Source organism: Penaeus monodon, chromosome 3 (assembly GCF_015228065.2).
Source record: "Penaeus monodon isolate SGIC_2016 chromosome 3, NSTDA_Pmon_1, whole genome shotgun sequence".
Lineage (NCBI taxonomy): Eukaryota > Metazoa > Arthropoda > Malacostraca > Decapoda > Penaeidae > Penaeus > Penaeus monodon.
This window is the reverse complement of record NC_051388.1, coordinates 34,809,822-34,824,821: the sequence shown is the minus strand read 5'-3', so window position 1 is coordinate 34,824,821 and position 15,000 is coordinate 34,809,822. Positions and strand designations below refer to the sequence as shown.

Here is a 15,000-nt window from a genome sequence, read left to right as displayed (position 1 = left end):
GTCAAGTGCTGGTCCCAAGCCCGGATAAATAGAGAGAATGATTACCTAAAAGGTACCACCGGCACTCTCCGTGGAAAGGAACTGGGGACCCTACCACGTACTCACTCAAGAGCATCACAACATGAAAACTACAATTAAGTATCATGCTGTGACCACGGCGGCTCAGACATGAACCTACCGTTAAAAGAAGAAGATATAATATATACATATATACATAATATACATATATAATATATATACATATAATATATATATACATAGATAGTATGATATATAATATATAATATATAATATATATAATAATATAAATGATATATATAATATATAATAATATATATATATATATATAATATACATATATATATATACTATAATGATTATATAATATAATATATAATATATATATAGTATATATTATATAATATAGATATATAATATAAATATATAATAAATATATTATATATTATATATATAATTATATTATATATATATATCTATATATATATAAAAATATTATATTATATAATAATATATATATATATATATAATATATATATATATATATAATTATATTAATATATATATAATATATATATATAATATATATATATATATATATATATATATATATATATATATATATATTACATATATATATATGGGGCCGCGGTGGCCGAATGGTTAGAGCGTCGGACTCAAGACTGTCACGACGGCAATCTGAGTTCGAGGGTTCGAGTCACCGGCCGGCGCGTTGTTTCCCTTGGGCAAGGAACTTCACCTCGATTGCCTGCCAAGCCACTGGTTGGCCAAGCCAGCTCAAGTCAATGCCGGGTAAATAGAGATGGTGACTCGATAAAAAAACACCGGGCGGAAGGCAATGGCAAACCACCGCTCTAAATTGCTAAGAAAAAATCATGGAAAGCCCATGATTGTCAAGGCCGCGGTGACCGAATGGTTAGAGCGTCGGACTCAAGACTGTCACGACGGCAATATGAATTCGAGGGTTCGAGTCACCGACCGCCGCGTTGTTCCCTTGGGCAAGGAACTTCACCTTGATTGCCTACCTAGCCACTGGGTGGCCAAGCCAGCCCAAGTCAAGTGCTGGTCCCAAGCCCGGATAAATAGAGAGAATGATTACCTAAAATGTACCGCCGGCACTCTCCGTGGAAAGGAACTGGGGACCCTACCACGTACTCACTCCAAGAGCATCACAACATGAAAACTACAATTAAGTATCATGCTGTGACCACGGCGGCTCAGATATGAACCTACCGTTAAAAGAAGATATATATATATATATATATATATATATATATATAATATATATATATATATATATAATATATATTATATATTATAATATATATATAATACATATATAATAATTAATCATGCACAAAATAACAACATACAACATACATATATATATATATATATTATATTATAATATATATATATATATTATATATATATATATATATATATATATATATATATATATATATATATATACACGTATGTATGTATATACATGTATATATATATGTATATATAATATGTTTCCGCTAAGATCCCTGTCAGCAATTTCCACAACAGAAGTAAACATGCGATGGGCCTGAAATTTCCTACTGTGTTTCCTTTCTCCAGTTCTTTCAGACACAGTAATGTTTTCCCAGTGACCATCCATGACGGCACGCTATTTTCTTGGAAACACCTGTCAAGTTGATGTGCTATGCTACCATGCAAATTACTTAAATTCTTTATCCAATACCCCTGAACTCCATCAGGCCCTGGGCTTTTCCAATTTGGCATTTTTATCATCTGCTTCTTCAATTTCGTCTCTTCAATGTATATGTCATCTTGTACCCCTAACCATGTCAGCTCTTCCTCCACATTTCTCAGCCATTCCGGATTTTCCTTATGTTTTACTGGTTTGTCCCATATGTCACTCCAAAAGCGAGTACTTTCCTCTGCATCAGGCACCACCGTTTGTTTTTCTACTCTGTCTAATTCCTCAAACATTTTTTATTATTATTATTATTATTATTTTTTTTTTAATTCAAACAAGCGATTTTGTTTGTACTGCTCTGTCCTATTGTCATATCTTTCAAGCTTTGCCCCAGTTGCAACTAACCTCTGTTGTACTTCTTCATGGACCACATCAATACCTTTTTCTACTATGCGGTATTTCCTTTCAAGCTTTGATATGGTACCCTCATTTTGCAACTCATTTCTTTTCATTCTATTTAACTGTCCTAAATCCTTGCGTAGTGCCTTCTGTTTTTCCAAAATTCTTCTCCTCCAATGTGGCTTCCTGCTTTCCTTGGGATTCATGATTTTGTGCCCCACCATCTCAGCAACAACATTACCAGCTGCCCGTAAGACGATGTTTGTTTCCGTTATTGATTTAGTTCTGATAAGAGCTATAACCTTGTTGACCTTCATTGTAGCTGCTTTTACCTTTCTTCTGTCACTGTATCTGAGGTTTGGTGGCATCTTGTCTGTTTTTTTTCTGATCTCATTCAATACTTTTCTTATCAAATCTTTTTCCTCTTCATCACATGCTCTTCTGACCACATTATCATCGTCTTCTGGAAACACTCTGGTCCTTTCTCTTTCTTCCAGGGCCTCTTCTTCCTGCTGTTCACCATTTTGTCGTGTACTACTCTCCCATGTGCATTCCTGATCAATTTTAACTTGAATTTCCATTACATGCTGTCGTTCAATAACATTTCTTTGTGCAGCTTGCTCGTTTTCTCTTCCTTCTACATTGTTGGTACTATCACCATTTTTTTTCTTCATGACTGTCTCCTCATCTTCTTTCAATTTCCTCAATTTCTATGTCTGTCAGCCACTTGTTCACCCGAATTTGCCTGGCTTGATCTGCCAATCTTTGCTCAGTGACAGGAAATTCTCCTATTTCATCCCAAATTTTCTTCATTCGCTGTCGATACTTCCTTTTTGATGGCTCACTTTTTATCCAGCACTCAATTACAATCTTGTTTACTTCCTTTTCCCATTTCATTCTTTGGTTTGTCCGACCCGTTGCTTGATACCGACCTGCTGGAGCCGGATCGCGACGCCTTCACCCTGAAGGGTTCCAGTCCCGTTAACGCCGTTATTTTCAAGTCCATGGTTTGACATTTCACTCAGTCTGAGGTTGTGTTTTATGGTTCCCACCAGCCAGTGTTTTTATCGAGACACCGTCTCTAGAAAGACTGTCTTCCAAGACTTAAGGGCTCTTTTACCCATGAGGCAAGGCTATACCCCGCCGGACGCCAACCCGGTATTTCAGGATCACGGGGTACTTATTATTATTATTATTATTATTATTATTATTATTATTATTATTATTATTATTATTATTATTATTATTATTATTATTATTATTGGTATTTTTATGATTATCATCATTATTATTATTAGTAGTATCACAACTGTTATTATCATTATCATTATCAGTATTAATATTATTACTATTATTATTATTAGTGTTATTAATAATAATAATAATAATAATAATATTATTATTATTATTATTATCATTATTATTATCATTATTATTATTATTATTATTATTATTATTATTATTATAACTATTAATATCAGTTTTGTTGTTGTTATTACTATCGTTCATCATTATCGTTATTGTCATTATTATCATCACTACTGTCATAATGTCATTATCTTTATTATCATTATTATTATTACTGTCATTACTGTTGTTACCATTACTACTATTATTGTTATTATCATTGTTATTGTTTTTATCATTATTATTGGTATTATTATTATCATTCTTATTATCATAATTATCATTCTTATTATCATAATTATTATCATTCTAATTATCATAATTATCATCATTCTTATTATCTTAATTATTAGAATTCTTATTATCTTAATTATTAGAATTCTTATTATCATAATTATCATTATTATCGTAATTATTATCAATTACATTTTCTATTACTGTAGTCACCATATACTATTACTATAAATGTAATCACTATTATTGGCTAATGGATATAACACAGTTGCGAATAAGTGCTGCAGAAATTTATTTGACTCTGACAAAATATACATGTATCATGAAATTTACACAAGCAGATTTCAAAAAGTGTTGCCATGTGGATATCATGTAGTTCGAAGCGAAAAGGAAAGGTGGGTCCATTTGGTCCTCTCTGTGGTTTGCTTCAAATGCGCTTCACAAAACTGAGAGAGCAAAAATATAATGGCAACTTTGTTTTTACTCAATTAGAAAAAAAAAAAAAGTCTGTGCGTGCGTATGTGTATTTGTGTGTTTCGAGTGAATACAGTAGGCCAAAGAAGAGAAATAAACTTGATAACGAATACATTGATCAAATGATTGTTCGATCAATTTGTCATATATCTTTGTTCTGGTTCGAAAGTCTCGTTCTAAATTTCACTTGAGAGAAGCTCGTGTAATAGTGCTATTATGCCGATCTTAGGAATGTTGCTCGGACATTGAATTCGTGTTCCCGATGCTGCGCTGTGCTTTCTCCTCTCTCTCATCTTCATTATAGCTCATGTACCCTCGTGTCCATCTAAGGTGACCACTTGAAGTGACAAAATAAATTAAACAAACCACGCGCAAAGACCTTTGAGCATGCACCCTTTATGTTTGATATTTACAAGATGCAAAAGAGATAAGTGAAGTACGGAAACACCATAAAGGTACGGTTAGACTGACCAACTATTTCGTTGGAATCCAACGATTATCAGTGACTTGGAACCCACCCGCCCATCCGTTTTGGGTACACTACGAAAAGAACCACCAGATCAGTCCACTGGATCGCAGCATCAAAACAAATCGTGTCCGCAGTCCCTATTGTGGTAAAATGAATGTTTTATATTTCAAAGGACATTTTCTTGGCGTACTTTCTCTAAAAGAGAGGTAATTGCTTCCGAATTCCACATTCTTTACAGAAATATGACGAGAAGACTTTCTTCCTCTTCGAAAAATATGCGCGCTTGTTTATGTTCGTCCGTCAACTGAGGATACAAGATATATTGCATTGTTTTTATTTTATCTTTTTAAATAATAATTAATATAAGCATATATATGATAATTTACAATTATAATTAAGAACTGTAATTTATTTATATATATATTAATTATAATGCATAAATATATAATTAGACTAATGCCATGTATACTATAGACTCTCTACGAGTATGACTTTTCCACTGGAACATCGATGGATCGACGGGTTGCCCATCGCTTCGGACGAGTAGGCAAAAAACAGTGGAATGAACCAATCGGTGGGCAAATCCCACTCAAAATGATTAGATTTCATGAATCGATGGCCAGTGTAACCACACCTTAAGTCGCTTCTCTCTCTCTTCGCTTCCCTATCTTTTTATCCTTCATTTCCCCGTCTTACTTTTGTTTTCACTCGTACTTTCCGCCCCTTCCGTCTGTCTTCCTCAGGGTCACGGTCAGTGGCCTGGCTGTTTTCGTAGTCACGAAGTTATATAGACCTTGAACGAAGCATTACATATGCTTGGGGATGTATTCTAAAGGGAGAGATATTTGTAATATATAAAGTTATTTGAACTGGTCAAGTTTTGAAAAAAATATGTATCAAACTCATCAAACCAATCCATGTATAACAGGGAACAATTTTGCACTCAAAATAGCTTATAAATCCTCAGCGTCGTTAAACTTCATGAGACGCGACACACATCAATCAGGGCTGGTAAACTTCACTGAGGAGAGCGAGGCCTTACAAATAAGTTTCATATTGTCTTCGCTAGTTATCGTTATCAATTAAGCGTGCATAAGACATTTTAACTGCCAGACCTGTTTACATGTATATGAGATAAATTCTTTAGTCGTTAATCACACAGTTCTTAGTTAGGGTATCATCAAATCTAATGTTTATTTTATGATTTTCAAATGTGTGCGTCATCGCCATTAAAATGGTAGCTTTGTTTCAATATATTTGGAAATCACTTTTCAAATCCGGTGTCTGTGATGACTTCCTGAACTACTAAAGAGGCAGAAAGGAAAGATAAATTAAAGAGATACGAGCAAATAAAATTACTTAATTATTGAATGCAAATGAACATACAAAATGCAGTTTTTATATCCTTTTTACATGAGCGGATAATGACATGAGCTGAATAAACTTTCTTGATTTTGTTAATCCCTCCCATGTCTATTGTTGCCATATGACGACCTTATTACAGTATTCGAGGACCGAGACTAATGAACCAGATACTTGATGCGTGCGTTTCTATGACCATGCATTGTTTTGTCTACGTATTTACGTTTTTAATTAGCTTTTATTATAAAAATAAATGAAATGAGTGTTTTGCATTATTTGACTTATCATGACTTAGATGGGAAATAAGAACAAAACACTTATCATCATATCCAATACCCCGTTTAATAGATCAAATAATTAAACTGTTATCAATATACATGGGTATTCCATAAAGCAACATATAGAACTGCATGACCTCTTGATGTTCGTGATTTACATAAATAGGGAGCGGGTTTGTAAAGCTTCAGATTGGGATATAAATGCTGCGGATGGATTGGCAAATGCTTCATATGGATGCTTCTAAATTAATATGGATTGGGAATGGCATCTGCACCTTGTGTACCATGGAGACAATCACACTCTGCGAGGAGCTATTGTCACTCTTCATGACGACGGAGTAAGTGATGGTGAGATCGCGCCACGACGTTTGGAGGGAGTTTAGCGGCAGGGGAGGGAATTCAATTTAGTGAAATTCTCTGCAAATACATAATGTTATTGTATCGCAAAAAGTATATTCGTAGGATTACGGTGTCAGCTGGCTTGCCTCGTTATTGCACAATACTTTGTCGATTTGTCATATTAGTTTATGTAAGGGGTAACAATAGTTTTTTCTTTTGATATCCCACTTAAAATCCTAAGTGTGAAAGGAGATAAATCAAGGCAAATTTAATGGTGTGTTTATGTGTGCAAGCGTGTGTGCATGCGTGAGCCTACAGATGTATGTTTGAGATTGTGTGTATCTGTCTGTTTGTGCTTGCGTGCGTGTTCATATATTTCCTGGAAAACAGGGAAACAGTTACCATCAGCATATATCCGAAGAGGAAGGCATATTATAACGCTTGAACACAGAAGCGAAATACAGATAGACACTTTACCGGCCTACAGAACAAAAAAGAACAGAGTTCTGTTTTGAATACTATCCTACAGCTGGAAACGCATGCATATGTTTGATTTTAAGATACAATGTACTGTGTAGCCTTTGTGTCTGTTGTAAAATTTGGCCTGAATTTAGCATATCTGTACACATGTACACATGGACTATGTATGTCTCTTTCAAAAGCCCAGGAAATGCCTTTTATACATTACATTAAAATTCTTTCCTATTGATTTCTGAAACATTATTTACTATCAGACAGTGTCTTTTTCTCAGCTGTAAAATGAAAGGCTATTATTGTATAACGTATTCTGTAAATATTACACGACGTATTACAAATGATGTCTGGAAGACAAAACAAAATGTATCGTTTGGGAGACTCTCATAACAGATTATAACATCCGTGCATTAGTGTCAGTCGTCAGGAAAGAGAACTAGAGATAAGTAAGGCATCAACTTCCCTAATTTCTGTGAGAAACGATGCATGATTCGGAAGCTTTCGTAACAGTCTCTGGCCATTTTTCTGAAGGTTTCAGGTAACCGAAACATTTTTCTGCTTATTTTTACAATCGATGGCTTTTGTCGTGCATTGTATGCAAAGACACATGCATTTGTGAATGTATGCGTTCGCATAGACTGATGCGTTTGTGTGAATCTGCTCTGAGAAAAATCAGAGATACTTTGGAATCCATTGAAAGTCGCCTTTGCCAGTTCGAGAATGTTGAACTCACTGAGTTTATTTGTATATACATGCCACGTGAGGTACCGGAAGGGCCGGACTCGACTGGAGGCCCGGCGCTCACGACGTGGCAGCGGCGGCGAGCGGCGACGGCGGCGTGGCGCGTACTGAAGGCCGGCTCCACAGCGTGTAGTTGGCGGGGCGCGCTGGCCTGGTGACGCCCTGGGCCTGGCCTGTAGGCTTGGGCGTGACGGGATGGATGGCCCAACCCCCCACGCTGCCCCCGTGGGGACACAGAGGCGGTGGGCGGCCGTTGGTGAAGGAGTGGGAAAGACACGCGTGTGCATTGTAATGACGAAGGTCTCTGCCGGTGACGTACTCAAGGAAACGACGCAGAGGCAGGATGTGGCTCTGCTGCGCCGTCCACACTGTCAGGAAGTCCTCGAGCACGTGGTGTACACGCTCCGGCTTCGGCAATGCAGACTTACCCATTTTGTGCAGCATTTCCGATTCTGAAAAAAACAATAGCAGTTTCATATCGGCGCGGCAACAGGACTCACGGGGACACAGGCTTTTTTTTAATGCTCAGCCACATTCGTATTTTACACATAAACACATAGGCATATGCAAATACTGGTAACGTCTGAAATCTGACTGAAAATGCTAAAATCCTACAGAGGCCTCGAAAGCTGCTCGACGCGAACTGCGGCCATCACTGACTCGCCCATACCCCCGTACCTGTTGGGAGACTACTGTAGTAGTAGAAAACTGGGTGGAGAAAGTTGGAGCGGTGCGCCTCCAGGGGATCCCCTGTGGCCCGGTCAACGCGGAAGGTGTCCTTGTCCGGCCCCGAGAAGTCCGGGCCGTACTCCATGAGGACCACGACCAGCGGCCCGGCCTCGCGCCCTGTCACTGCTTCCAGGCGCGCCAGCAGATGCACAGGGAAGTCCTCCAGGAACTCGAACCTCCGGCCGCCGCTGCAAGGAAATGGCGACTCAGAATACCGAGGGAGGCTGCAGCGGGGAAGACGAGGAATGTGAGAGTGTCGAGGGGAAAGGAAACGGCCCAAGAAGCGTGATCACAAAAACAGCAGTGACATGCATGTCATTCTGAGATATTCATAGCATAAACAGTCAATCGTAGTGTCTTTTATATTCGGAATAATGAACAATAACCAAAAATAAGGGAAATGTAATAGTAATAGCTACATGAACATTAATCGTTACGATTAACAGCACATCTTTCCGAACATTAAATTTCCCAGATGGATTTACGAAACAAATAAGACACAAACACACACACACACACACACACACACACACACACACACACACACACACACACACACACACACACACACACAGAGAGAGAGAGAGAGAGAGAGAGAGAGAGAGAGAGAGAGAGAGAGAGAGACTGAATGGGAGAGAAAGAAAGAGAGAGAGAGAGAGAGAGAGAGAGAGAGAGAGAGAGAGAGAGAGAATGAGAGAGAGAGAATGAATGTCTTTTTCACTTTGCTTCTAAATGACCCCCTGTATGCCAGGAATGGCTGGGGTTACCATCCATTGGCGGCGAGGGATTTGAACGCAGATCAGCAAGATTGCTAGACGAGATCGCTACCGCTGTACCACACAGCACAACAGACAGAGAGAGAGAGAGAGAGAGAGAGAGAGAGAGAGAGAGAGAGAGAGAGAGAGAGAGAGAGAGAGAGAGAGAGAGAGAGAGAGAGAGAGAGAGGGAGTGGTACGGTTCCTGAAGAAGTGCTTTTTTCCACTCACTCTCTCAGGAGGATGACGTCAGCTAGTTCGCCGAACATCTGGTATGGTGCCGACGCTTCGTTGATTCGCTTGACAAGGACGTTGAGGAGGTCACGGGTCGAGTAAGAGGTCACGGGCCACCTCTGACCTTCGTGGCGCCACTCCAGCAGCCGATGCAACACGCGCACTGCAGAGACCGAAGTACTTCCGTTATCGTTAACAAGGTTTGAGGTTAGTATAGGAAGGGGGAATTTGGGGATTTCTCAGGACCTTTCTCTTGTGCTTCATTCTTCATGAAATAATCTGACAAAGTACCTTTTCATTAACCTTTAATCGTCCCGAGACACAGCAAGTGTAACTGCCTCTTAATCGGGACAGAGCGCGTACCAGTGTATCGGAATCCGTGGATGAATCCCCCGGCCGACTTGCGGTAATCGAGCGAGTGCGCGACCGTCCCGGCGAAGTAGAGGCCCGGGATGCGGTCGGCTTCATACGAGAACTTGATGGCCGGGTACTTGGTCTTCTTGATGGACTTACTCGGCATGGACGAGCTAGAATTGAAACAAGTTGAGATCGAAACAGAAACAATGCTCCACACTAAACCTAATTTCACAGGATTACTTTGGAATGCGACTCTCTTGTAAAATCAACTGGATATCCCCCTAATGTCTTGCTCGTTATTGCCGTGGGAGGATTAGGGGATCACACCTGCCTTGGACCTCAGCCCTCGTCTCAACTAATTTTGCATGGTAATCTCTTCTCCCACTCATGGCCGTTCAAATTGCTCGGCTCAGTCATGCACGTGGGCCAATTGTGATGGCTCCCATAATGTATTTTACAGGAGCTACCCTGCTTACAAGCTCGAATCTGAGGTAGTTTTCAGTTTTCAGATTCAAACTAGGCCAGACAGAAAGCACGATGACGAGGTTTTTCTCTCTCTACCTATTCCAAAACTGTCCTTCGCTCCGCTCCCTTCTAATCAAGATGTCTAAGCATTTTCCCCAATATTTCTTTCCTCTACACCGAACCACCATATCTCTACTCCCCTCTCCCTTTACCTGTCTCACCAGGTAATATAAATGTTCCATCCTCATCTTCTCTTACCATATGCTCTCCTTCACCTCTCCCTCTGCTCTATCCCCTCTTCTCCTTACAATGAAACCTTTGTTTCTCAGACCTTCCAATCCAACTTACCTCCAGAAACGCTTGAAGATATACAAAACTTCCCAAACATGACCCAAGAGAATGCTTCACTCCTTCATTCACCCTCTACTCCTCTTCCCTCTACATTCAAAGTATTTGCCGATATCCATCCTTCTTCTCAAGTTCCCCCTGCCCCTCTTCCTCCCTGAAACACCCCATCCTCTTCTCCATGTGCACCACCATTCCCTCTTCTTTCCCCATTATCCTTACCACTCCCACCTGGACGCTCACGTGACTCCCTTATGCCGCAACGGTACCCTTCTCTGGAACCTTCCCCTTCTGACATTCTTCCTGATACTTCACCTCCTTCCGCTGTTCCCTTATTTCATTCCTCGGATTCTTCTCTCTACCCGTATTACCCGCTGATTGTTTCATAATGGCCCCTTTGGCAATTTTCCTAATGCAATGTTCCTCTTCCTTCTTCAGACAAAGATACTCTCCATTCAGCCAGTCACCCTTTGTTAAAGCTATTTTAGGCAATTTTTTTTTTTTTTTTTTTTTTTTTTTTTTTTTTCAAGTGCCCTGTCCTACAAGGACGTTGGCGATCATGGATTTTCATGATTTTCTTGGCAATTCAGAGCGGTGGTTTGCCGTTGCCTTCCGCCCGGTGTTTTTATCGAGTCACCATCTCTATTTACCCGGTTCTGGGACCGGCACTGACTTGGGCTGGCTTGGCCACCCAGTGGCTAGGTAGGCAATCGAGGTGAAGTTCCTTGCCCAAGGGAACAACGCGCCGTCCGGTGACTCGAACCCTCGAACTCAGATTGCCGTCGTGACAGTCTTAAGTCCGATTTATTTATCTGCCTATCCACATTTATAAAGACTATGCCCCTCATAGTTTTCTTTTGGGTGATACAAAGAAGCTGAAGGCAATCATCTGGTATTCTTCCCTAGACGATATTGCTGTAAATTGATTATAGTTACACTAATGAGTAATATATTTGTTTCAATGATTTGGAGGAAAGTGGATGAACTAGTGAACTAGTAGACCTATGCTACACTGCTTATTATACAATGTGTTTTATTTAGATTTGGGTTAACCTCGTGCCGAGATTTACCTAGGACAATTTCTGTTGACTTCCCTTAGATAAACCTAATCTGAGGCTTAGAAGAATTTAACTTTCTTCTCGCAGCCTTCCATTTCCAAAAGTGGCAATTTCTCCAGTATTTTGGAACAGTATGTAATCAGGGACGTGAAGAGGGTAGGCTACATTTTCGCTTCGCTTCACACAATCACACACACACACACACACACACACACACACACACACACACACACACACACACACACACACACACACACCACACACACACACACACACACAAACACACACACACACACACACACACACCACCACACGAACGCACACCACACCACCACACACACACACACACACACACACACACACACACACACATAACACACACACACACACACACACACACACACACGCACGTTTGTTTAAAACAAGACTGCAAGTTGAAGGCAGTGGATTTCCGCTGATGTAAGTTTTAATGAAGCTTTTGGAAAGCAGAGCTGGTGTGCTAAAGATGACTTAATGAAATGGCCCTGAAGTAGAGTCAAGCAATTGAACGGAGCCGAATATGGTGAATACTTGCTGAGAACCTATTGAAAATGAAGGACAGCTTGTGTAGTTAAACATGCCTTACTGAATACGGCGCTTCTTTACTGAAGCTGAGCTTGTGTAGTACTTATTTACAGAATATGGAGCTTGCTTGTTGATCCAAAGCTTGTGTGCTGAAACAGAGATTTCTGAATATGGTGTTTACTTGTTGCAGCAGAGCTTGCAAAGATAAACATACTTTACTGAGCACGGGGCTTACTTGTTGAAAATGGAGAAGTCGAACTTGAAACCGAGGCAGCGGATGACGTAGTCGTAACCTTCGCGTAACGAGAAGTTGTCGAAGTCGTTCTCGGTCGGGATCTCCTCACCGCGCTCTGCCGACGGAACAGGAAGTCAGGGAGAAGTTGTGAATCATCATTCGCGACGAAAAAAAGTGCCTCGAGCTGGAGTCAGGTGCACGTCTTTGGAATTTCCTGTTTGCTAAGCGGTAAAATTCTATTGGGCGATTACAGACGCATATGAGATTGAGTATTTCATGAAAGCAACTTTAGTGAATCTATATCCTTCGCAGAAGGTCACAGGTTCACTAAGAGCGAAACACCGACCTTTCTTGGCCTGGATCTGCCTGAGCGAGTCGGCCTCCCACGGGAACTGTACGTAGATGCGGCCGGCGCGTCGCTCGAGCGCCATGTCCTCCACGCCCGCCTCCAGCAGGCCGTCCAAGGACTTTAGTTGGTACGTGTCCAGGAGCCCGTTGTTGATGGCCCTGCGGGGGAGGGGAGTCACTGAGGACGCAGGTCTATATCTCTAACAGCCACAGTGATCTGGGGTGCACTAAGGTGTGACGTTTTGAGTCAGACTGAACTCCTCCTCAGTCGGTACAATCGAATTGAAAATAAAAAGCAGACCAAAAGAATGTAAAGGAAGAGATCTAAGATTAGTAATAACTGAGATGCAAAACATTTCTTTCGAAGGAATTTAATAAAGAGTTCAGCTGGCGATTTTGCTGTTGACAGTGTCGTGTGCGACAGGAGTTTTGCGTGTTTGCAGATCGTATAGTAGTCTCTGCGAAACTGATTTTATAGCGCGAAGATAATTAACAGCTCTGGTTGGCTTAAGATTGACTATTGACTATACAATCAAATCGGAATGATTCAGAAAAAAATATCAACCTAAAATATCTAAACCAATGGTTCTCCACCTTGATGCCACAAGATTCTGATTTCGGAAATTATGTCTAAATTTGAAATCGCTCTCATCTACCCAGAGGGTCATTGCAACCATCACTCCTCCGGGTAGCAGAACATACTACACGGATGTATCGGTCAATCCCTTGACCCACACTGCAGGCGCCGGCTTGGCAGCAAGGGATGCCACAAAATCCATGAGGGTAACAGACAACGCCTCCTCGCTACAGGCAGAGGCAGTTGCTATCATGGGAGCACTGAGCCACGCGTCCGTGAGGGAAGGACACGTGGTCATACACACAGACTCCAAAGGAGCCGTCGACTGTCTTCAGCAGTGCTCACCCACTGACAATATCTACCTTCTGACTACCATCCTCACACTGGCACAGAGGATTCTTGCACAGGGTAGAAGAATTATCATAAACTGGGTTCCCAGCCACATATGGATCAGAGGGAATGAGCTTGCTGACAGACTAGCCGAAGTTGGCAGGGGTATGCCCCCTAATCCCATAATAATACATCAGAGCCGAAAATTACTTAGGAAGAAGTGTACGGTGATGGCAACCTCCTTCCTCCTGCAGCTTCACAGAGAGGAAACGAGATCCTCCCCCTCGGCCAGCTGGTACTCAGACGCCACCGGCTATGAACCACTGGCACTCTCTGAAATAAACAACAGAGGTACCGAAGTCATTCTGCACAGAATGCGCCTAGGTTACCACTGCCCATGGCAGATCATACAAACAATAGAACGTGAAGAGAGGTGTTGCATGCATTGCGGCGAGCCGAACGCCACACTTGTGCATTACTTAGAGAATTGTGTACACACACAATTCCTGAGACAAGGCCCGCAGAACACAGCCGTCGTGCTGGTAAAGAGATTATGCGAGATGCTTACACCACACATACACATGCTGGCAATCCCACCGCCACGGTAAGCACCGAGTGTCAGAGAACCAAATGAGACAGCCATAAAAAGCTGACACAGGCCGGGCCATAAGTGAAAGGCCCGGGCGAAGCCAGACCTTCGCAAATCTCAAACGAACGAACGCTCTCATTCTTCGGGTAAACAAAAGTCATTTGAGCACGTACCCTTTGTTTATTTTGTTTCGAGCTCTAGTAAGTCGTGGAAAAGGCGAAGATCCACTCTGTTGTAAATATAAATTCGTGCCGATGTCAGCAGCTAATGCTCAAGAAGTACTTCTCTTGATGAGGAAAATGAGAATTAGAATACAAGATAAGGACATGCGCGCCTACAGACCGGGCCTACAGACATAAGTGGGAAGGGAATTGCAGTGAGACACGGTAACACTACTCCTCTCCGTATGAACCACATCCGTTGAGAATAACAGGAAGGACAGCAAAGCATACTGATCCACATGGGAGCAGCCCGCTAGGAAGGACATGGGGCGAAGGCAAGGACAAGT

The 15,000-nt window shown here is 41.0% G+C and overlaps 1 protein-coding gene across 2 annotated transcripts in view; it reads right to left on the bottom strand.

The window, feature by feature from the left end:
• Window positions 1–6,062: 6,062 nt before the first annotated feature.
• Window positions 6,063–15,000, bottom strand: part of LOC119594322 (FAD-dependent oxidoreductase domain-containing protein 2-like) — a gene marked incomplete at its 5' end in the record, with an annotated part of 17,302 nt that continues 8,364 nt past the window's right edge. Inside the window, 6 exon segments of one of the 2 annotated variants that reach the window (XM_037943383.1) lie at window positions 6,063–8,358; window positions 8,585–8,823; window positions 9,622–9,787; window positions 9,928–10,151; window positions 12,649–12,763; window positions 12,995–13,155. In XM_037943383.1, the coding sequence (XP_037799311.1) occupies window positions 7,967–8,358; window positions 8,585–8,823; window positions 9,622–9,787; window positions 9,928–10,151; window positions 12,649–12,763; window positions 12,995–13,155 (1,297 nt within the window). 2 annotated transcript variants of the gene reach the window in all.